The sequence below is a fragment of the Armigeres subalbatus genome, chromosome 2 (genome assembly GCF_024139115.2).
Source record: "Armigeres subalbatus isolate Guangzhou_Male chromosome 2, GZ_Asu_2, whole genome shotgun sequence".
Classification (NCBI taxonomy): Eukaryota; Metazoa; Arthropoda; class Insecta; order Diptera; family Culicidae; genus Armigeres; species Armigeres subalbatus.
Window position 1 is genome coordinate 379,047,891 of NC_085140.1, and position 24,567 is coordinate 379,072,457.

Consider the following 24,567-nt stretch of genomic DNA (forward strand, 5'->3'; position numbering starts at 1 on the left):
TCATGCATTTAGCATCCATGTGACAATGTTTGGTTCCATGACCCCACTTTGGCACTTACGGCACTGGGTAGGGTTTTGAAATTACCCCAGGCCTGCAGGAAATGTTCCCATGTAACACGGACATGGGACATAATACAGGCCTTTTCCAACTTTTCATATTATTTAGTTCACTTTTGTTAAAATGAACTAAATAAAATTCTTGAGAAATGCCCTCTGGGAAGTACCAGAATGGGATTTCTTTTTCATCTTAATTACTTGGACTGGTGAAAATCCAAGTAATTGAGAAATTTCAATTTTAATCTCATCCAGTGATTTGTCATCACTGGGGAGACCTTTCAAGACGACTTTGAACAATCGCTCAGTTTTGTCGTCGTATGTGAAGAATTTATGGCGCTTCTCAGTTAAATAGTGAAGAAGACGTTTGCGATCGTCAAAGGATCCCGGCAAAACGCGGCAGTCACCCTTCCTAGCAATCTGAAATGAAACCTTGATCCCCTGAAGGTTACTCAAAATCTCATTCCGGAAGCCAGAAAACTCGGCAACAGATACCACAATTGGCGGAATCCTTTGCTTTTTCGCATGAATCGAATCACCTGGGCTAGAGGTAGATTCGATTTGCTCAATTTCATCATTAATCAAATCGAACTGATTGCTCAGTTCGATTGGAGAAGAATTTTTTCCGATATTAGAGTTAGAAGGAATATCTGAATTCTCCAGCTTCCTTCTATTTTTCCGCGCTTGGGCAGGACGGTCTTGAAACCTTGTTTCTTTGAAGGAAGTGGAGAATTCAGTGACTCTTCCTCTTGTTTTTGTTAATACTCATTGCTGAGCGTGGAGACGTGACCTTCTAAGAGGTTTTTTCCCAGAACGGTGTCCCTGCAGGATTACCACCGCTTGTCGGAATTTTACTTCCGCAAACGGGTCCAACGTAAAACGAAGGCACGGGTCCTTGCAAAGATCGTAACGGGATCAGTGGGTACAAATAGCGCTAAGAAGCACCGTTGAAATTAAAATAGCTTCGGGTAGTATTAAAAACTTCCTTCCGCAAAGAGAGAAAGAACCGCACAGCACGAAAGCACGATGCGGTCTGATCTGCATCTATCGATTTTTTTGTTTCCATACGATCAATCAGGTCTTACTCTTGCCTGCTGTCCTCTTCGCGTAGTTGCTGACCATCACAATCACAGTAGTTGTCGAAGTACGTCGGCACAATGCGGATGATTTTGCAGTAGAATCATCGCATCGTTCACTGCGGAATATCCGTGGGTATTTAGTAAGTTCAAATTCCCGAAGAAATAACGTCGAATTGCCCCAGTGTCGTTCGTTCGTTCGCAGCTGTAGAATCATTTGATTGAAATTAATGCTCCATTGATTTTTTCTTCGGCTCTGCTTGAGTTCATGAAAAAAACTGTTGCGAAACGAATCGGTTTTGTCGGCATAGAAAAAAAAAATGAATCCACGTTTAGGTAAAACCTTTGCGAAACGAATTCCAGTGATGTGAAAATATTAATTCATTTCTGCCTCTCTGGTGCACGTGTACGTGAAGAAAGGCTATTATATGTTTATTTACATCAAGTTGCAGGGATTGGAGAAATTTGGAGAAAATTGTTCACAGCGAACAACGGTTAGAATCATATGTTCCCTGCGTGATGGAATTATTCAATCCAGTTCAGTTTGAGCTTCGACTTTTACCAAAATACTACGTCGTGAACTTAAAATCTATCTCCGACAAAATGTGCATTTGACAAACGGTCGAAATCTATTCGGCGTTTGTCAGAAGTAATTTTGCTTTGTCAGCAGGGTAAATAATAATCGATTAGAATCCTAGTTCGGAAGGTTTTTCAAAAATTGTAGTACTGTCACTTTTGAATTTAATTTTTGTTTGATTTGTAAATTTAGGCAAAACATTGAGATCTGGAAAAAGAGGCTTTATCGGATTTTATGGTACTTATGAAGCCAACAATAATCGGAATGCGTATAACACAATATTTTACGAAAATATTTCGCAGCAAAATATCTCACTTACATAGTTCATAGTCAAATCATAGCTCTCAACTTCGTCGTACCGCCGAAAACAAAGGAATAATGAAGCAGATGAGTTTGATAAGCGCGCATGTTAGCGAAAAGAACCGAGGAATTTAGTGCTTTATTATTCTCATTCGAAATGGGATAGTTTTATGATCGTGAGATAGAAAATTGAATCATTTCCCTAGTTTCGCATATGTTATATTTTTTGCTATTAGGAAGGGGTCCAATACAATATTATTATCCTTAATAAAGATTCGGTGATTAATGCGGTATCAAAGTGTAAACAAGTCTATAAAAAAGCATATCATCCATAGTTTATGACGGCCTGATGTGATTTTCTCCATTATATTCAACTACGTGATTGTTGTTTCAGACTACATCTCAGCGATGAGAAAAGTTCAGACAATTACCGATAATACGATGACAGTCATTCATCAAGAACTTTTATTCTTTGTCTGGTCTGCTCGACTCGACGACATCGGCGATCGTTTCGCTTTTATTGCTCTCCGGTAGTCAGTTCATCAAATTATCACTTCAGCTCAAGCTTACTTTCCTTTTTTGGTCCCCAACATTGCCATCTTTGATTGTGGAGCATTTGGAAATGCAATATTATCGCGCTTCCTTAGAACCATTGCACAGTGGTAAAATATTGAATAAAGGGTAATCAATTAGTTACTAATCGATTATTTGGGATTTTACGACATTTCTAGGAGCGTATGACGTCAGATTTGCATTGCGTGAAATGATTGGATGAAAAGAACAGAAAAATAGCTTCACGCTGCACTTCTTTTGACATTAACTTCCAACAGCGTAGTATGCAGTTTGGTGAAATTTCAATTACTATATGAATATCAGTACAAAATGTCGATTTATGAAATTTAGAAATACTTGTTTGGATACACGTGGAGACAGACATAACTAAACGCATATGAAACTACAGACCAGATATTTTAAATGCTGTGGAGAATTCCTTGCCCCAATTTGCCCCTCTGTTGCATATGAAGTCTTCAAATACCACTATTTTCGACCTCAAATCACCCAAAACAAGTCATGTTTGCAAAAAAACATCCCTGGTATCTTCCAGAAAGTAGTCTATTTTGATTATATATACATTTTTGTAGAACATTGTATTGACCTGAAACTGTTAGTTTCGAAAATATCTTTAAATACTGTTTTTTGAGGGTCTGTCCATAAAAACGGCCATGTTTCAAAAACGATAATAGATAGACACTCGGTGTCTTCAGCAATAAAATTCATAATAAATTACACTACAACTTTGCCAAAGACACCGTATTTAAAAACCGTTTATTAAAGAAATTACATTCCCAGACCGCATCGTGCTTTCGTGCTGTGCGGTTCTTTCTCTCTTTGCGGAAGGAAGTTTTTAATACTACCCGAAGCTATTTTAATTTCAACGGTGCTTCTTAGCGCTATTTGTACCCACTGATCCCGTTACGATCTTTGCAAGGACCCGTGCCTTCGTTTTACGTTGGACCCGTTTGCGGAAGTAAAATTCCGACAAGCGGTGGTAATCCTGCAGGGACACCGTTCTGGGAAAAACCTCTTAGAAGGTCACGTCTCCACGCTCAGCAATGAGCATTAATAAAAACAAGAGGAAGGGGAGTCTCTGAATTCTCCACTTCCTTCAAAGAAACAAGGTTTCAAGACCGTCCTGCCAAAGCGCGGAAAAATAGAAGGAAGCTGGAGAATTCAGATATTCCTTCTAACTCTAATATCGGAAATAATTCTTCTCCAATCGAACTGAGCAATCAGTTCGATTTGATTAATGATGAAATTGAGCAAATCGAATATACCTCTAGCCCAGGTGATTCGATTCATGCGAAAAAGCAAAGGATACCGCCAATTGTGGTATCTGTTGCCGAGTTTTCTGGCTTCCGGAATGAGATTTTGAGTAACCTTCAGGGGATCAAGGTTTCATTTCAGATTGCTAGGAAGGGTGACTGCCGCGTTTTGCCGGGATCCTTTGACGATCGCAAACGTCTTCTTCAGTATTTAACTGAAAAGCGCCATAAATTCTTCACATACGACGACAAAACTGAGCGATTGTTCAAAGTCGTCTTGAAAGGTCTCCCCAGTGATGATAAATCACTGGATGAGATTAAAATTGAAATTTCTCAATTACTTGGATTTTCACCAGTCCAAGTAATTAAGATGAAAAGAAATCCCACTCTGGTACTTCCCAGAGGGGCATTTCTCAAGAATTTTATTTAGTTCATTTTAACAAAAGTGAACTAAATAATATGAAAAGTTTGAAAAAGGCCTGTATTATGTCCCATGTCCGTGTTACATGGGAACATTTCCGCAGGCCTGGGGAAATTTCCAAAACCCCACCCAGTGCCGTGAGTGCCAAGAGTGGGGTCATGGACCCAAACATTGTCACATGGATGCTAGATGCATGTTTTGGGGTGGACCCTCTCACGCCAAGGACGCGTGTCCTGTGAGAGAAGATTCCAATAAATTTAAATGTGCAAATTGTGGGGCAATCATAAATCCAATTTCTGGGAATGCCCTTCACGCAAAAAGTTTTGAATTCCCGTGCAAAATTGATGACGGAAATTCAAATCGGATCCCAGATTCGACGGGTAGAAATTTTCAAACGCTCAAATTTCGAAACCCGTTACCGGTCGAGTAATTCATACCCACCACAATTCACAAACAAATTTTGCTGCTCGTCAACGGGTAGCAAGCACTTCAGTAAATTCCAATTTTGCCAATGTACCTACGTATGCAAACATCGCTGCTGGTAGACAAAATTTCTCTTCTCAAAATAAGGTTTATACCCATGTCCCAACGGAAAATAATAGTCATGTTGCCGATTCAGGTAGCATGACTGCTTCCGATTTTGATTTTTAACTGAACAATTGCATCACATGATTGATGCAATGTTCAAAGCAAATACCGTACCAGAAGCTGTTCAGGTTGGTATAAAGTAAACACAAAAAAGTTATCGGACTCCGTTTTATTGGATCTAAATAATTGTGTGAAAGTTCTAAATTGGAATGCCCACTCTCTAAAGGGTAAGGAAGATGAATTATTCAACTTCCTAACAGTTCATAATGTGCATATTGCCATTATAACAGAAACTTATTTAAAGCCCGGACTCTCCATTAAAAGAGATCCAAATTATTTTATCTACAGAAATGATCGTCTTGACAGCGCCTGTGGTGGGGTCGCCATTGTCATTAATAGACGTATCAAACATAAATTATTTTCTTCGTTTGAAACCAAAGTTTTTGAAACCTTGGGAGTTTCTGTTGAAACAAATTTTGGTCAATTTTCCTTCATTGCAGCCTATTTGCCTTTTCAATGCAATGGGCAGCAAAAGAATTTGTTGAAAGCTGATCTTCAAATTCTGACTCGCAACAAATCAAAATTCTTCGTAATTGGTGACTTCAATGCCAAACACCTTTCATGGAATAATGCTCAAAGCAATTCCAACGGCAAAATTTTATTTGAAGATTGTTCTGCGGGATATTATACTATTCAATATCCCAATGGCCCTACTTGTTTTTCTTCCAGTCGAAATCCTTCTACAATTGATTTAGTTTTAACGGATTCAAGTCAACTGTGTGGCCAATTGGTAACTCATGCTGAATTTGACTCTGATCACCTTCCTGTGACATTTGAAATCTCACAAGAAGCCATTTATAATCCAATCAGCTCTACTTTTAATTATCATAGAGCTGATTGGAATTTATATAATTTTGATGTTAATATTCCTTTAGATACAAAAAGTGATATTGACAATGCGCTCGTATCTTTGACAAATTTAATTGTCGAAGCCAGAGGCATTGCAATTCCTTAATGTGAGATTAAATTCAACTCCATTATTATTGACGACGATCTTCAACTGCTGATCCGTCTTAAAAATGTGAGGCGAAGGCAATACTAAAGAACTCGCGATCCCGCGTTGAAAGTTAATTGGCAAGATTTGCAAAATGAATTTTCGTTTCGTTATTCTGAGAAAAACCAAGTTTGAGAATAATGTCTCAAAATTGGATCCCAGTTCGTAAACCTTTTGGAAGTAAAAAAAATTTGAAAAACCTCAAAGCCTATTCCAGCGTTTAAAGAGGGAAATAAAATTTTATTAACAAATGGCGAAAAGGTTCAAAAACTTGCTCAGCAGTTCGAGAGTGCCCATAATTTTAGTCTAGGTCTCACTAGTCCAATTGAGGATCAGGTTACACGAAGCTTCGAAGACATTCTCAACCAAGATAATGTTTTGACCCTCCGTTGGGAACTAATTTGGATGAAGTGAGATCTATTACTAGAAAATTTAAAAATATGAAAGCCCCGGGTGATGATGGAATTTTTTACATACTTATCAAAACATTTCCTGAGAGCTCTTTATTCTTTTTGGTTGATTTATTTAATAAATGTTTTCAATTGGCATACTTCCCAGATAAATGGGAAACACCAAAGTTTTTCCAATTTTGAAGCTGGACAAAAGCGGAGGCTTCTACTTATCGCCTAATCAGTTTGCTTTCTTCAATAAGCAAACTGTTTGAAAAGATTATTTTAAATAGAATGATGGTTCATATTAATGACAATTCTATTTTTGCTGATGAGCAATTTGGTTTTCGCCATGGGCATTCAACCACTCATCAGTTATTAAGAGTAACGAATTTAATTCGGCTCAAAAAAATCTGAAGGATATTCGACTGGAGTTGCTCTTCTTGATATAGAGAAAGCATTTGACAGTGTTTGGCATGAAGGTTTGATTGCAAAATTGATGAATTTTAATTTTCCTCTGTACATTATTAAACTGATCCAAAATTATTTATCAGATCGCTCACTGCAGGTAAACTATCAGAATTCTAAATCTGATAGATTACCTGTAAGGGCTGGTGTCCCCCAAGGCAGCATACTGGGGCCCATATTGTATAACATTTTTACTTCTGACTTACCTGATTTACCACCAGGGTGTCAAAAATCTTTGTTCGCAGATGACACAGGTCTCTCAGCCAAAGGGCGAAGCCTTCGTGTCATTTGTAGTAGATTGCAAAAAAAGTTTGGATATTTTCTCCACTTACTTGCAAAAATGGAAAATTTCCCCGAATGCTTCCAAAACTCAGCTTATAATTTTCCCACATAAGCCGAGAGCTTCTTATTTGAAACCTTCTAGCAGACATATTGTCACTATGAATGGGGTTCCAATTAATTGGTCTAGCGAAGCTAAATATTTAAGACTTCTGCTAGATCAAAAATTAACTTTTAAAAATCACATTGAAGGCCTTCAAGCCAAATGTAACAAATATATTAAGTGTCTATATCCACTTATAAACAGAAAATCAAAACTTTGTCTTAAGAACAAACTTTTGATTTACAAACAAATTTTGAGACCTGCCATGTTGTATGCTGTGCCAATATGGACTAGTTGCTGCAATACCAGAAAGAAGGCACTTCAGAGGATTCAAAATAAAATTCTGAAAATGATTCTGAAGTTGCCTCCGTGGTATAGTACCAATGAACTTCATAGAATTTCTAATATTGAGACATTGCAACAAATGTCCAACAAAATAATTTCCAATTTTAGAAAAAATCGTTGCAATCTTCTATTGCAACGATTAACTCCTTGTACCCTTAGTATAAAATAGGTTAAGATTAGTTTAAGTTGAAAACATTGTAATTCCTACATGGTTCAATTCAACCAGAGGAAAAATTCTAACTGCCAGAGGCAATTGAAATGTATTAATAATAACTAAAAATATGACATAGCAAATAAGGATGATAGTGTTAAGAAAACACGGAACACCTAGTCTAAGAGATGAATGCATGTATTAAATAATTAGCAAATAAAATTAGTCAAAAAAAAAAAAAATTACATTTTGCAGCGCAAATTACAATTGGAACTACAACTTTTCGTCATTAGATGCGCCATATTTTTGTAAAATTTATTCCCGAAGACACCGATGCCAAAAAATAACACCCTGAAGTGGTAAAAAAAAAGTTCACGATTTTCGCCAAACGCACCACTGTGCATTGCTTCTATGGACGTGCTGGATTCGATAAGGAGGCAGGGAAATCAGGTTCGAAAATTCCCGTATAAAAAGTGTAAACGTATGTGTATCCACCAACAACATGTTACAAGATTAAGCTTCAAACATAAATGTTTGTAAAAATCGTGCCTCTTGATATGAATACCTATATTGCAGCGGTTCTCAACCTTTTTCTTGAGAGGTACCCCTTCGAACTTTTGCATGATTTGAGGTACCCCCTCTCGAAAGTAGGCTTCCAATCTTCTTGGAAACATAATTCCGAGCCCTTTTGAAGGGAAGCTCCTTTAGAGTAGGCTTTCGCGCCTCTTTATTATAGGCTTCTTGAGATAGGCTTCCTTGCCTCTTGAAGGCGGTTTTCGAACCACTTGAAAGGAAGCTTCCGTTGCATCTTGAAATAATGCTTCTGAGCCGCTTGATAGTATGCTTCCAAGCCTATTGAAAGAAGAATTCTGAGCTTCTTGACGCGAGGCTCCGAGCCTCTTGAAAGGAGGATGCCGAGCCTTTTGAGAGAAGGTTTCCGAACCACTTGAAAGTAGACTTCCAAGCATCTTGAAAGGAGGTTTTTGAGTCTCTTGAAAGGATCCTTCCAAGCCTCTTGGAACGAGGCTTCGGGGCCTCTTGAAAGGGGGCTTTTGAGCCTTTTGAAAAAAGGCTTTAGAGCATCTTGAAAGGCTCTTAAAAGGAGGCTTCCGAGCCTCTTGAAAGGAGGCTTCCGAGCCTCTTGAAAGGAGGCTTCCGAGCCTCTTGAGAGGAGGCTTCCGAGCCTCTTGAGAGGAGGCTTCCGAGCCTCTTGAGAGGAGGCTTCCGAGCCTCTTGAAAGGAGGCTTCCGAGCCTCTTGAAAGGAGGCTTCCGAACTTCTTGAAAGGAGGCTTCCGAATCTCTTGAAAGGAGGCTTCCGAACCTCTTGAGAGGAGGCCTCTTGAGAGGAGGCTTCCGAGCCTCTTGAGAGGAGGCTTCCGAGCCTCTTGAGAGGAGGCTTCCGAGCCTCTTGAGAGGAGGCTTCCGAGCCTCTTGAAAGGAGGCTTTCGAACCTCTTTAAAGGAGGCTTCCGAACCTCTAGAAAGAAGGCTTCCGAACCTCTTGAAAGGAAGCTTCCGAACCTCTTGAAAGGAGGCTTCCGAACCTCTTGAAAGGAGGCTTCCGAACCTCTTGAAAGGAGGCTTCCGAGCCTTTTGAAAGAAGGCAGCCTAACCACTTGAAAGGAGGCTTCCGAGCCTCTTGGAAGAAGGCTTCCGAGAGGCGTAAAAGGATGCTTCTAATCCTGTTGCAACGAAGCAACCGAGTTTTAGTGAAAAAAAATCATTTTGTTCATTTGACGTTTTGTTCGTTTGATCTTTTGTTCCGCAGCCCTTCATACATTGTGCTGGTTGTGTCAATTGAGATTTATTGATCGCATTACATATTATGTACAATGTAAATTTTTGAAATAGATAAATACACAATTATCAAAACTTTATCAATGAACTTTGATTGAAATTGTAATATGTCCGCCATTACGCATTTTTGTCCGAGATATCCCCTAGGGCCAGCGAAGGTACCCCCAGGGGTACATGTACCCCAGGTTGAGAACCGCTGCTATATTGTATAACATACCAAATGATACAATTATAAGAAACAAATGCATTGTAATGGCTGTACTGAACAGCACTTCTCACCTAGAAAAATCATCCAGATGCATAAATTTGGATTTATCTGCGAATGCTTGATTACATTGCTTGAAAACTTGATGTACAGTATGTGAAAGATTTATTTCGACACATGACAACTATCTATCGATGGGATTTGAACTCGGGGACCGTGAGTACTGCCGTACTGTATTCCTGTACTGTAAAACCTCTTTTTACGCTCGAAGTTCCAAACAACGCTCCCAATTTTTACGCTCCAAATTTTGAAATAACGCTTACTCTTTTTGCGCCCTATAGGAGCGTAAAAAAGTTTCAGCCAATTATGTACTCCATACAGTCAAGGTCTGCGGATCAATCTCCGTAATGAAGGTAGTTATAAAAAAAACAAGTTGTGCGATCTCTTCTTTGTATATGTTTGTATCCTAAGTAGTTCTTGTTGTCATTGGCTACAGGTAATAAAGGCACTTACTGAAGATTAAGGTGATTATAGAATGAAGCCAGAAATCGGTCATTTTGTAAACCACGTGCTTTTCCAATATTTTTTTCTAGAGCACGAGATGAAAGAACCATAACGCGTATGAGGCTGAAATAATGGTAGATCGTTTGCTTAGTTAAGCTGAACAATCATAATTTGAGTTTAGACACTGTACGAAAACTATTCCGTCAGATTTGGGCTTTTGGAAATGTATGTAGATGAACGTGTGATGAATTTGAAATTCACCACGGGCTTCATTCTATAATCACCTTAAACAAGTTTTGTTACCCCTTCTTGGTATTTGTTTGTATTCCAAGTAATTCTTGTTGTTGTCGTGGCTATCAAGTAGTTTATGAATTCCATGGTGTAATGGTCTGTGGATAAACATCCGTAATGGAGGCAGGTATTGAAGAATAAACATTTTGTGTGTCCCCTTCTTGGTATGTGTTTGTATTCCATGTAGCTCTTGTTGTTGTCGTGGGTTTCAGGTAGTCTACGAACTCCATTGAGTCAAGGTCTGTGCATCAATCCCCGTAATGGAGGCAGTTATTGAAGAATGAGCAAATTGCGTGATCACTTCTTGGTATATGTTTCATTCCAAGTAGTTCTTGTTGTTGTCATTGGTTCCAGGTTGTCTTCGATCTACGCTTTGATTCAGTTAACGCTAACGTTAACGTTAACGTTTGGCCGAAACTGTTCATAGGCCAAAATCCGGTTTGGCCAAAAGCGACGCATGGAAGAAAGGAACATACGATCAAACTGGTAGTTTTACCGAATAGGGCTTTTTAGCCGAAAATGCCCTTTGGTTGAATAGGTTATTTAGCCGAATAGGCCATTTGGCTGAAAATGCTGTTTGGCAGAAATGTCTATTTTACAGAACGAGTCATACGGCCGAAATATTGTTTTGTCGAACAGGTTATATGGCCGAAAATGTTGTTTGGCTGAATAAATCATTTGGTCGAAAATGTCACTAGGCCGAATGATTGTTGGGAAGAAAAATTATATCTGGTCGCACTGTACGATCGTAAATGTCGTTTGGTTCAACAAATAATGCATGTGCCTTTGGCCGAACAAAGGGGTTTTCACGACATATGATCTGTACGGCCAAACGGCCTTATGACATTTTTGACAAAATGGCACGTATGATCAAATTACATTTTCGGCCAAACGAAATTCTACCGTGTGACTTTCGGTTTAGACTTGTGAGCCGATTAAAATTTTAACGATGGCGGTGTCGGCGTCACACCGTTGGTAATCGTGGCCTTCGAATGCACCTTCGGGAGTTTCTCCGGAAGTTAATTGCAGAATTCATCTGATGTTCCTCTGGGGATTCCTCCGCATGTTATTTCGCAAATTTCACCGGAAGTTTCTGCGGGTAAACCCCTCGAAAGCTCCTATCTGACGAAAATGTTGACTAAATTGTTGAAGTCATTTATGGTGGGTTTCCCGATGGAATTCGTGGATAAATTCTCGGAAGAACTCCTTGAATAGTTTCGATAGCACTTCCAAAAGCCATTTTAAAAGTAGAAAATTTCCAAATGAAGTACATCAATAATGTGTTTTGAAAAATCAGTGGTACTTACAAACAAATTTCAAATAAAATTCTGCAATAATTTCAGGCCAAAATATCAAACCAGTTCTAGTGAGAATTTCCGGAGACATACTTGGAACAATTCCATTCATTTCAGAAAAAAAACAATTTGCTGACTACTTAAGTAGAGTATCTGTTTCATTATTAATAACATGCTCCTATATCAATAACATTCGCAAAACAGGAAATTTAGGCTCAATTTGTGTCGTATTTTGTTGTTATCCGACGTGCTCACTGCTGAAAAAAAAATACAAAAATGAGAAATAAAACAATTTGTGCACCATTTTTTTGTTTTCGAATGGTATTGATTTGATTACATGGTATGAATTCATAAGGAGCAGTTCCCCTATCAGGTGTATTCTATGGAGAAAAAATGGATGCAAAACGATCGTGCGATCATCGAAATGTTAAGTTCTGTTTTGTGCGGATGCACAAATTAGTTAGAAGGTAAAACCTTCAACCTGCATTTGCTCGTGTTTTCCATTGGACTCAGAACGCTCGCGCAATCTTCGAAATATTTGGTTCCGCATTGTAAATTATAAATTTAGTGCGCGTTTATTGTTGTTTCCTTATGTACATAGAACGATCGCGTGTAAATCATTTTGACATAAATAGCTTCGTACAAAATAATTATTTAGTCGCATACCAAGGCGACCTCCTATTGATTACTTTCTCAGTCAACCAACTATTCCTTTCCCGTGTTACTCACGGAGGTGCAGATAATTCCTCGGTTTCTTGTAGCAATAAGTGTCAAACTAATTTTACTCTCCTTATTCCAAATTGACTGTGAGGGCGTGCCCGGCATCTTTTTTTCAACTTTAATATCGTGTTTTTAATTCAAGAATTAAGTTCAACACCCTTGCCCGGCATCGTTTTTGGTCTTAAATTAATGAAAATCTATCAGAACTAGCAACTACGAAATGTACAGTCAATCAAACTGAGCTAAGCTAAGCTAAGCTTAAGGAAACAATTCGATTAAGTTTGGATATACAACATACGATATATAGCAAGGGATTTAGTGACCATGTATATCTATAAAGCTCTTACAAAGACATTTTCCCACTGCAACACTTTTTATACAGTTTGACTCAACCAATTCGAATACAACAAGTTCAATTCGACGAAGAATCTGTCTGGTCAATCATTGAATTATACCAAAAACCCTGATCAATCCTCCTAGCGGTGATGGTCCCTTTATCGTGCATATGAAATAGTATTTTGACCATAATTTTGAGCTTATAGTGCGATCTGGCCAATGGAAACAAAGGGTCTCCGGGCCTTCTGTAAAAAGTTTGTTTTTGGAGCGAACGTATAGCCTTTACATATACTCAGTATACAAGAAAGGCAAACGGTGATCTTCTACATCCTCTACCCCTCTTATCTCATGCTCCGTAATGGTGCCCTTTTGCTACGAAAACCAGTACTACAAAAAGGATTCACTTCTGAGGCAAAACAGGGTGGGGAATGGGATGTACTAGTAGCACAGACAAACAAACATAACATTCGTCAATTTTCCATCATTCACTGATATACTTATCAATTCAATTAATCATTAGTTGGCCAATCGACCACTCGTGGCGCGCGCATCGTATTTGTTCTAGTTTAACGTTTGCTCACTACCGCTATCTGGTTCGTGATTTGCCCAACTAACTGAAATCAACGGATGTCGTTAGTGTTTGAACGACGATGAATTTGATGAGTGAATATTCAATGAGTTATGTCTGTTTGTCTGTGCTAGTAGTTCATACCAGGTACAGCAAAACTTCACAAGGACGCCCTTATTCGCACTAACTACTCAGAGCCACCAGTTAGCAATAAATCTAGATATCTGGACTCCCACACTATCCGCGGCAAGCAAACGATGCCCTGTACGTATTTAGTGATCAATTTCGATTTTTTTTAAAACTTTATAATATTATGAAAGAAAGGAAAGAATTGGATCGTGCTTACCAGTTGAGTTAAACCACTACCAGAGCAGCTCCATTTGTGAACAGGACGTATCAAGAATATCCAAGAGATAACATTTTTTTCATGAATTAATTTGAGTACTGCAATCAAAAGCTTTCATGTTGTTCTGTTGATTGCGCTATTCAAATTAAATCATGAAAAAATGTTACTTAGGTCCTTTTGAAAAGTTAAGCGAGAATTACTCTTCTTTCTTTGGAGTGGATCGAATGACGTTCGGAATTGCGATTAGACCTTGATTGGTGGTTTGAAAGAAATACCGGACTTGGTAAGGTGTTTTCGACTGGATAAGATGTAATACTCGAAAGTTGGTTCTCTCAGTCCGGAGAATCAGGACGATGGTTATTTCCACTTGCCCGACGTTTCGACCGATGGGTTGTGGCCTGTTTCAAGGATCATATAGTCTCTCGTCTATAGTAAACAATTGTAACGACATTCGCTCAGTGGTGGAGAGGGTGCTTTTCATGCTTGATTTTTGCAAAATTTTGGTAAAGTGATTTTATAATTTTGTTTGTTTTCTAACATACATCAACTGCAACGTCGGGCAAGTAAAACCCTTCGTCCTGATTCTTCAGACTGAGAAAACCTCCTGAGTAAAACTACTGGTCTTTAAATAAAATTCAACTTGTGAGATAATTGGTAGAAGGTAGGAATAGCGATTAAACCAAGTCGTATCAAGAAAAACATACTCCGGACCTATACGGGTCAAGATATATCAATTCGTAGAGTGGATCTATCGGAAGTTTGGTGACATTGGTTGACTTTATTAGGCCAATAAATTTCAACTTTGAAGTAGATTAGTTGCCATCATTGTTCGATGCAGATTCTTAGTCATGAGCAATCTACTCTGTGTTTCGCCTTTGGCGTATTGAAGTCCTCATCTAGGGCTTCTTCCCCAGAAACTTGTTCCATTCTTCTTTTCATTTGTATTTCCTCTTCCTTTCTATTTTTCACTTGTATCAGGCAAATGATAAAAAAGTCAGTGGAGATGCTCCCTGAGCCGTCGTTCTGGTGCCTGTATCAGTTATTGACGGAAAAGGACCTTTCAGAAATTAGTCAATCGGTTGATTGAGAATATACAAAGGTTTTTACACGGTTTGATTTTAGCCGATTTGGGTCACTCAGCATCAATAAAACAATGAGTTAACCTCACCAAAAAATTCACAAAAAAATCTAAGAAAATTTAAGTGGTATCCAACCGGATAATGAATACCTTGATGAGATTTGTTTTCATTTTCCATAGTGCAATTCTGGATTTTGGTGCCCCCTAAGGCCCGGCGCCCTTGGCGAGGGCCAACCTGGCCAACCACACGCTACGGCGCTGTCAACAGGAAACATCTGTTGATATAAAACATGTGCTGTTAGAGAATAGTAAGTTTTGATATAAATAATGTGACCAGCGAGCGTCCTGCGAAACGCGGGACGGCTCTCTGGATTGCCTCACTTTCTTGAAAATGGATCCTCGAAAAGTCTATTTCGCATAGATTTTTGCCCAAAAAAATTGGAAAAATATTTGTAAGGTTGTATGAATTGTAATAAATTTATAAAACGAGGTTGAAAAAAGCAGCGTCCCGCGAAACGCGGGACGTCTGGTCACATTAGATATAAATCTGTTACCATCTACTGGTCGGGAACCGCTCACTTCGGCATTTAGTGATACTTCTGTAATTTGTTTGTGGGCTGGTCATTCTTCTGTGAACATAACAGCTACCCTACAGTGATGTGTGGACACTTCAGCTGTTTTCTTATGTTAGCATGTAATGTGTTCCCAAATTGAATGCTAAAATCTGCAAGTTTACCCCTGAGCCGCCTAATAGCTGGTTCGACCGACACCCTTCCCCTGTGTCCGATTTCCGGGTCATTGAGAGCAATCAGTATTCAACCATCTGCAGCAGTAATACTCTGCAATCAAGCGGGTACGGCGAGCAGACAGAGTAAAACAATTTGCGAAGCAAAAGCGATGAAGTCCCGTTCTTTGAAATGAAAATTAGACATCCAACTACGACTTGGTTGAAGGAATAAAAAATGTGACCTTTGACCGTACACAAACTACTGAATGATGCTTTTGCTGAACCGTTGGAAAGTCGTCACCATTTAGGAAAGACTAGGGTCATATGACTTCTGCCCAAGTAAACGTTAGTTATAATTCATAGACAATCATATTGAACATTGGTGTACCGGGCTCCGAAAATTATACCTTCCTGAGATGTTGGTCGAAATCTCATAGGTTAAATTGATAAGCCGATATAGAGCAACGTCATGGAAGCTTTTACACTAACGATCGTTTTAAACCACCTCTTCCTATAGCTGGCAGAAGACACAGTTTTCCGTCTCGGATTGCGTAAATTAAGCTAGAAGGAAACTAAAACATGAAAGAGAACTCCGCAGTGAACGGCTTGAGGAAAACAGTTTTTCGCTTTTTTTTTCTCGCCCAGGGTGAAATTACTGAAATCAAGTCTGTTTGAAAGAGATGAAACACGTTCTGTATTTCGCTGATGAGTAAGTTTTCATGTTGTTTGTGAATGAAGCTTGGAGCAGTACCTTTCGTTATGCGTACATATATATTTGTTGATCGCTTCTTATAAGGGAATCGTTAATGCTTTACCAACTATAACGATTTGAAATTGGATATATTTAATATTTATCGTTTTTGGTTGTCGACTTTTTTCGCTATCTTCAAGATTTTTGTAATATAAATCTAATTTTAGTCGTAGAGTTTGCTCTTGCCACCGGGCGTGCATGGTATGATTTTTTTCTCGAACAGAACAGCAAAGCTAATTGATCAATGAAATTTGACTGGATAAAATGTAAACAATCGCACAATCAAAGTGTTTTACTGTAAATTTGCCCACATACGTTTCCAATAAATAGTCTTTAATGCTATTGGCAATACATCAAGTCACTTGAAAGGCACTTTTCAGTTTTTGAAACACACAATATTTTATTGCCGTTCCAGTGCCGTCGCAATCTGCCTCCCATCTGACTTCTTGAATGATTATGGGCTCAATATGTTTCATATCAAAAACAAAACAGATAAGTTACATAAATACTCATTACTGTTACCACAAAGTGTTTAATAGGGAGTGAGTGCTAGTAATGGACCCCTTAACGACTAAAATTTACTTCAGTCGCTTCGCTAGAGCGATCCTCTTGAAAAACTGTAGTTCTGTTGCACCAGATGACAAGCAACAAGTACCAGCATCGTGTTTCGTACATAAAACTAGTCAAAACATTCATTTTTACCAATAAAAAGGGGTTTTAAAATTTTGTAGCTAGCATGCCTATTATGGCCACCCCCGGGTCCATAATACGCAACGTCGAGTTTGTCCATTATACGCACGGGGTCCACTACTAGCACTCACTCCCTACACTAAAGTTACAAATCACTTTGTAGCTTTTGTAGTGCACTTGTAAAGTAGTATTTTCCAAATCTCGCGGCCCATATTTCGATTACCAGTTGGTTTCAGTGTTTCTATTTTCATTGTAGCCGCAAGATGTTGCAAATTGGCTCCACCTCTTGCGTTGTTTGTGTTACAAAGGAGCTCCACATACGAAGCGTTGTGTATAATTCAGACCTTTAGTAAGTCACACCGTTTTTGATCATTTGAAATTTGATTCACTGAAACTCACACACTGTGAATGCTTGAACAATTCCAGTCAATCATTCAGTTAATTCTTTGTGCAATTTCACTAATTCTGGCCAATCACGGAGTAGCAACCATAGATATGTCGACGGTTTCGTGCAATACTAGCACAATTCACAATTTTTCATTTTTCACGTTTCACCTGTCAAAGGTCGAAATTCATAATACACAGGATTCTGTTTATACACGATTTTTTTGCTCGTGTTTTTGATCGTGTGTGTATTAAAATTCTTAAATATTTAAAAAAAACCACATGGTGTATACAATGTGTTAAACGTTTAGGATAACTGCAAAATTGGGAAAATGAAAATCGTGTAAAAAACATAATCTTGTGTAGGTATATCAAAAGTTATTATTTAGAAAATCTTCGAAAAGCTCATATAAATCTGGGTGCTGCGGATAGAGCCGCTTTTCTGCGCTCAAGCGAGTAGAGGGATATTTTGAAATCGCTCCCATAAATAAAATTATTTTGCAGCTACTTGGCTGTCAAACATTTCCCGCTCTTCGAATTTCTCTTTCCACGCTGCATGAGGGCGCACAAATGCGCTAGACTCTACATGACTTTACAATTGTTTACATACATTCATGCTCCAATCAGCTGCTGAATCTCGTGAAAAATTGTAACGAGTGCTTTCTAGTTCCATTCCTACTAATTTTCCACTCGAAATATAATGTGAATATATTGGTTACAAAGAATACAAAACTCAAACAAAGTTTATTTTTATTTTTCCCCAAATAATAACAATACTTCTCAATATTAGATCAGAAACGAACATAACCACAATCTTCAATGTTTGGCTCCGGCACAATAGAAAATTTTGGCTTCAGTTTGACAACCAAATCGATTCTATCCGCACCACCCAGATATAAATGCATGATTTTGTTGTTTTTTAAAGTATTCTCGCTGAAACATATAAAACAAATCCATTTGTATCAACACATGCAGAAAGATCCGCGTAATTCGAAAAAATCCCAAAAATATAGAAGTTTCATTTTTGAGTCAAAAACTTAAAACGTCGTTTCTGAAAATTTGCCGATTTCGAGTTATGCCTGTATTGCACGAAACCGTCGATGTGTAGTCAGTCAAAGCTAAAGCTAAGCTAAGCTAGAAATCTAATTTCAGTCATATTTTAAAATCGAATGCATTGTTATTCCTCAGTTTGCTCACTTTTCCTATAGTTAAGTTGAATCTAGCCGAGATGAAAGCTAGCCAGCCATCACACAGAAATGAATGACAAAATTTCTCGGAAATTCCTTTCATTGTAATGGAACTTGCCTGAAGTGATCAAATTCATTAAACCTGATAAAGCGAAAAGTGCTTGCTTTTACGTTTGTGGTTTTCCAGTTTCTTGATTTATTTCTTTGCTGCAGCGCGTACCTATTGCGGTCAACGACGAAGCGGCGATCAACCGTTAAGAGTGCCATAAAACAATCCATCCTAAATGCCTCAGGTGAGGGCTACGCTGTGTTTTGAAAAAAAATCTCTCCCAACTTTAAGGAGAACCGATTTAGCATAGAAATAACTCGTTTTCAGTTGTGTCACCCCTTTCTATGGGTTGGTCCCGTTATTCAAATTTTCGGCATAAGTACAATTTCAAGCGTATAAGGCTTGCTAACGTACAATCATCTTTCTCTTTCAAGCGCATAAATATATAAATATATATGTATAAATGAATCGCTTGTTTGAGAAGGTGCATGTTTGACATTTTCGGCAAAAATGTGCTTTTGTACGTCCCGAATTCTCATCCAAAAATACGTACTCTGGCAAGAAAAGGACGAAACAACAATTTCGTTAAGAAAGAACTACAAAATTCTCGTTTGTTTGAGTAAATAAACATGTCCATGCATTTTGAAGTGTTGCAGCTTCTGATCTGCAATTGTCTCTGGGCTACAGCTGTTGATCTATATCGTAAAAGTAGACAAATTCGGTACTAATTTGTTTGTTTTTCTCGACATATGGATAGAACAACTTATGTTTCTTCTTAAGCAAAAGATTCAATTCTCACTTAACTTTTTAAAAGGACCTAAGTAACATTTTTTTCACGAATAAATTTGAATACTGCAATCAATAGCTTTCATGCTGTTCTGTTGATTGCGCTATTCAAATTAATTCATGAAAAAAATGTTACTTAGGTCCTTTTGAAAAGTTAAGTGGGAATTGTTCGGCATTAACAATCAGGGTTCTGTGATTAATTCAACATAGAAACGGTAATGTTTTTCGTTAGTATTGCTTTGAAAGATGAATTCTTGATGCAATTCAGCTATCACACTTTATTTTTGTGCAAACGAAGTTGCCATCTGAATTTTGATGAATTCGTCAAAAATAAAACTTTTCCAATGAAAAAAACTGGAATAAAGGGGTGACTGGCAACTCTGCTACAAAAGAAATAATAACAATAAAATGTAATCTTCTAATAAAAATGAGTTGAGATTTCCTTCCTGACGATTTAACTCGCGAACGGGTTGACGAATCTGCAAATTTTTTCCCTAATCGATTCGTTTTGGGATCCGCAAGGTTTGTATATACACACTTAAAATAAATCACCGAATTCGGTAAAATTTTACCGAAATCTCAACAGCTGAACTGTTCGGTAAATAATTTAACTGATTTTCGGTGATTTTGACAGTTGAGCAATGGAGAAAATTACAAAAAATCTGTAAAATAAATTACCGAACAGTTCAGCTGTTGAGATTTCGGTAAAATTTACCGAATACGGTGAAATGAGGTAAGTGTGTACAAAAAGTTGGTGACTTTAACGGGGAAATGTTGAAAATCATTAGAATACAATTTTGGGTCCACTGTTGAGAAAAACAAAATAAACGCATGGAAATTGATCTAGAGTGCGGTGCTGCAAATAGTTTATTGTGACATTTGCAACACCCGGGCGAAGCTGGGTTACTTTCGCTACTCTGTCAATAAAGTCTGTTAATGAACAAGAAAAACCATCTTGTCATACTTTTTGTGTCTTCTATTTAATGAAATGCAAATGAAATTCGTTTATTATTGCACTATAAATTTGAGAACAAACGGTTATGAATATTTGTCAGGTAAGTTATTATTATTTATCCACTTATTTTTTCTGACTGTTAACCTGAACTTTTAGCACAATGGAAAGCGATGGAACTGAAAATCCCGTATATGCGATGCACCAAGTCAGCTACGACATCGATTTGGATATCGATTCCGATCACTATATGGTTGAAACCCTTGATGATGATCCCCTGATTGCTCCTTTGGACAGTGATGACGGAAACGGTGAGCAGGTGCGAATCGATGATGAGCGCGATCGCAGACATAATTTATCCTTGTGTGCTTCCTTTTACAAACGTCGGTTTGTTGGTGAGACATCTGGCAGTCTCGCAGCATCGGAGATGATGATAGGTGACTCAGTAGAAGATATCCTTCGAGCAGTTTGGACAATTGTCAAGCCAATGATTCACCGAGAAGTTGTGTTTGTGGGCGACAGTGGAAATCAAATTCCAACATGGGCTGAGAGCGAGCCGTCCTTCGATGACATGTGGAAATTTGTGTATATGCAAAACCATCAAAACCGTAGGCGTATCAACATCGAACAAATCAGCAGCAAACTTCTCATTAGCTGGAAGGATAAGGATATACGAGTGCACGTGCACATTTACTCCACTTCTGTGTCCTGCAAGCAACTATGGGAATTGGTCGACAAACAATTGGTCAAGTTTCAGCAAACCGATCGAGCAGGTGCACCAAGCAACCTATCGCTTTCTCAGTTGGCTGGTGAGCTTCAAGAGCTCCATGGCAATCACTTTGCAGGTCATGCAAGCTCATGGAATCACACCAGCGCATGGAGAGAGCAGAAAAAGGCAGAGCTTCCACCGCATTCTATCATCAAGTTCTTCAGATCTGTTCCTGTTTCCGAAGCTGTACGGATGGAAAGTGCACGAACTGGATTGTCTGTTGCCAGTACCATCAATGATGCGTTTTCTACAGGGCTGGCAGAAATAGAGGAAGAAGCTACACAGTTGATTGTGCTGGCGCAGAGGCTCAAGCATCGCGTTAGTGCACTACGAACTCGATCATCGATCAATTCTAGTTTGGTTTCAGCTATGCAGGAGTCTGTCAGACCAGAAGAGGACGAAATTAGTCGATCTATTGCAGATAATGTTTCGGATATGCTCGACGTAGATCACATGTAAACATAAGTAACCCAATACTCGGTTATTCTTTTTAACTAGTTTATTTGTGGGCGCAGTAGCGCCCGTGGCGAGTTTTTTGTATTGAAAACGGTTCATTAATTCACGCATTAAAAAAAAACAAAATTTTTAACGTCTGTTGTCTGTGATTTTTTCATCAAATGCTGTGTCTGGTTGTCTAAGGTTGCACTGGTTTTGTTTTCTGCATCTGATAGTAAAAAAGAATTGACGTGTCAAATATTTTATTTTTTGTGAGAATTTCCCCGCGTGCTGCGTCTGGTTGGCTAGTCACCGGACAGACAAACAGGGCTATTATATAGTACTGCTTGAATTTATTCAAATAAACAAACTTATCTCTGAAGTACAAAGTTTATATTTTCTATATTATTTATTTGATTGAGAAAAGTCAAAATCATTAGAAATACTAGAATAAGAGATCGGCAAAGACGCCATCTTGTTTCCAATCGAACCGTCAAAAGCGGTTCCAAATCGACCTGTTTACTTTTTTCACCCATAAGAGGCAAGCAAAGTGATGCCAGTATTATTTCCACGATATCACACCTTTTCATACGTTGCCATTTCGACAGTTTTTCACTCCGCCGGTCTCTGGTTATAGGGTTGCTAAAAATCATGTTGACTGTCATTATGAGATAAGCCATTTCTCGGATCGAAATCGAATATTTTAGTGCAATCGTAGTTTTCCAGCTTCATAAAAGTTTCAAGAGCCAATAAAGATAATTTTTCGTTCCTGTTCTCTACATAAGCTTTTCTTATTCGTGATTTTACAATCCCAAAAACTAATTCCACTGGATTAAAAAATGGGCAGTAAGGAGGCAAAAATACTGGTAGAATACCTATGGAGCGTAGATAGAGTATGATATTGGGATCACAATGAATGCGTGCTCCATCCATTATCCATACGGAATTATTTCCTGGATATCGACGAATTTTATTGTTTTTCAAAGCAATCTCACGACAACATTCGAAAAATATGTTTCTTGTGAAAGTGCTCTCTGTTTCGAATGAATCTAAGACACCATGAAGACCTAGAAAACAATGGATTGATGCTCTTGGTCAGTGTTGTAAAATGTCATTTGCATTCGTTTGTATAATTTTCCCAGAACTTTTTTCAGTAGTTAGCTATCAACTATCAAGTATGACGAACTTATAGCGCTTAAATGTGGCTACAACTTTGTCTAACAAGACATTGCTGTAAATATGTAGTCTGGGGCGTGGGAGGCAAAATGTCATTCAAATGACATTATGTCAAATGACACGTGACATTTTGGAGAGATTTCACTCTCTAGCCTCAGATGTTATATTTAGAACAATGTACCCTTGGACAAAAATATAGCACTACTCAAGCGCTATGCGTACATAAAAAATTGTGAAGTAAATTGGGCTTCTGAAGAAAGTTATGAACAAATTAGTCAAATGACATGCAGATGACATTTTATAAGCCTGCTCTTGGTCGACGCACGAATTCGCCACGGTAAACCAGTCTTTTTCCCTTTGCGCCGCAGCCTTGGTTCCTCAAAATTCTTCTGTTGTCTAGCGACACTTCATCAAGAAATCTGCGTTCCAAAGCTTTCCAAGTCAAACCTTCAGCGTGCAAAATTCTGCAGATACTGGAGCCACTTATCTTAGTCTGAGAACGTCGGTAGAAGATGTCTCATCTAGGGATCCTATAATGAGAGATATGTAAATACTTTTCCAGACGATTTAGCAACGCTGTTACTTCTGTTAGCGAACGCTTCCAGCACTTGCCGCAGCGCAAAATGTTGAAGCTTGTATATGACTTTGCATTTGAAACCAATTTGGAATATGTTTGTCTGTCCACTAACAGTGTTTAAATAAGCATTATCACTAAAATAAAAGTGCAATACAAATAGGCGAAACACGGTACATAAACTAGATTACTTCTACTCGCGAAAGTAAAACAAATTGTTTATTCGATGAAACTTTTCTTAAAATCTATCTCAATACCTCTCAACCTCGTCTCAATACGCAACAATAACAATGTTCATTTGGCTCACGTTTTGACAGTTCTCAATGCTCGATTGGCTTACAATGGCCGCTTTCGCATATCTCTCATTATAGGATCCCTAGTCTCATCGAGGTAGAGTACTGGATTTTGTTGATACAAGGCCACGATCAATCAGACAATCAAACAACTTTAGTTTTGACAGTTCTAAATGTCAACATTTGTCGAATTGCATGTGTCATGTGTAACAGTTTTGATCACACTTCTCATCCGTCACACTTTTAAACTGTGCAGTTCGATTTAGGCTTTGGTCCGATTCGTGAATTAAAATCGAATTAAACTTAAAAGTGACAGTTCGGAAATTATGAAATCTCCCGCTCATAAGAATAGCTGGTGCTACCCAGCAAGACCAACAAAACATCTATCAAAAATGATTCAATATCTGTCAAAAGTAATCTTGCTCTGCGAGCAGGGTTATTTGGAAATTTTTGAACTGTCACTTTTAAGTTTAATTCGATTTCGATTCACGAATCGGACCAAAGCCTTAGTGTGAACAGCGCAATATTTGTTAATATTTTTGGATATCACAGAAAGTTCAGAGTTGGTTATCCCTTGGGTTGCTGTGTATGTTCATCATTTTATGTCATACCATCAATATGGAAGCAACGCACAACTGTCATTTTTATTATTCTACTTCTACCTTTGCTGCGTCGCAGCATGCGTGGAATAATAAAAAAGACAGTTGTGCGTTGTTTACCTACTGAGTGGTGTGACCTCGAAAACGCGAGTAAATTTTGTTTTGGAATCCGGGAGACTTGCCCGTACTCTCATATTCGTTTATTATTCCTTCACTGCTAGCAAAATGATCCTACAAAATTGACGCCTCGTCAGTGCTTTATTAGGGTAAATGCTCCAATAGTGGAGGAACTAAGCACATTCCATCACTATTAATTTTCCCAGAATTTTTGCCATACTTATATCGCTTACCTTGGATGTATACTCGATAGTTTTCCCCATTTATTTTAATGGAAATATGCTTCCGTCCCATGCATTCCATGTTTTCC

The 24,567-nt window shown here is 38.3% G+C and overlaps 1 protein-coding gene across 1 annotated transcript; it reads left to right on the forward strand.

The window, feature by feature from the left end:
• Window positions 1–20,365: 20,365 nt before the first annotated feature.
• On the forward strand, window positions 20,366–21,547 carry LOC134217295 (uncharacterized). The gene is made up of 2 exons (XM_062696052.1): window positions 20,366–20,397; window positions 20,454–21,547. Exon 2 carries the CDS (start codon window positions 20,458–20,460, stop codon window positions 21,520–21,522), a length of 1,065 nt encoding a protein of 354 aa, XP_062552036.1. The 5' UTR covers window positions 20,366–20,397; window positions 20,454–20,457; the 3' UTR covers window positions 21,523–21,547.
• Window positions 21,548–24,567: the final 3,020 nt, after the last annotated feature.

Coding starts and splice junctions, on each gene's coding strand:
- LOC134217295 (XM_062696052.1), top strand. CDS start 20,458: ATGGAAAGCGATGGAACTGAAAATCCCGTATATGCGATGCACCAAGTC.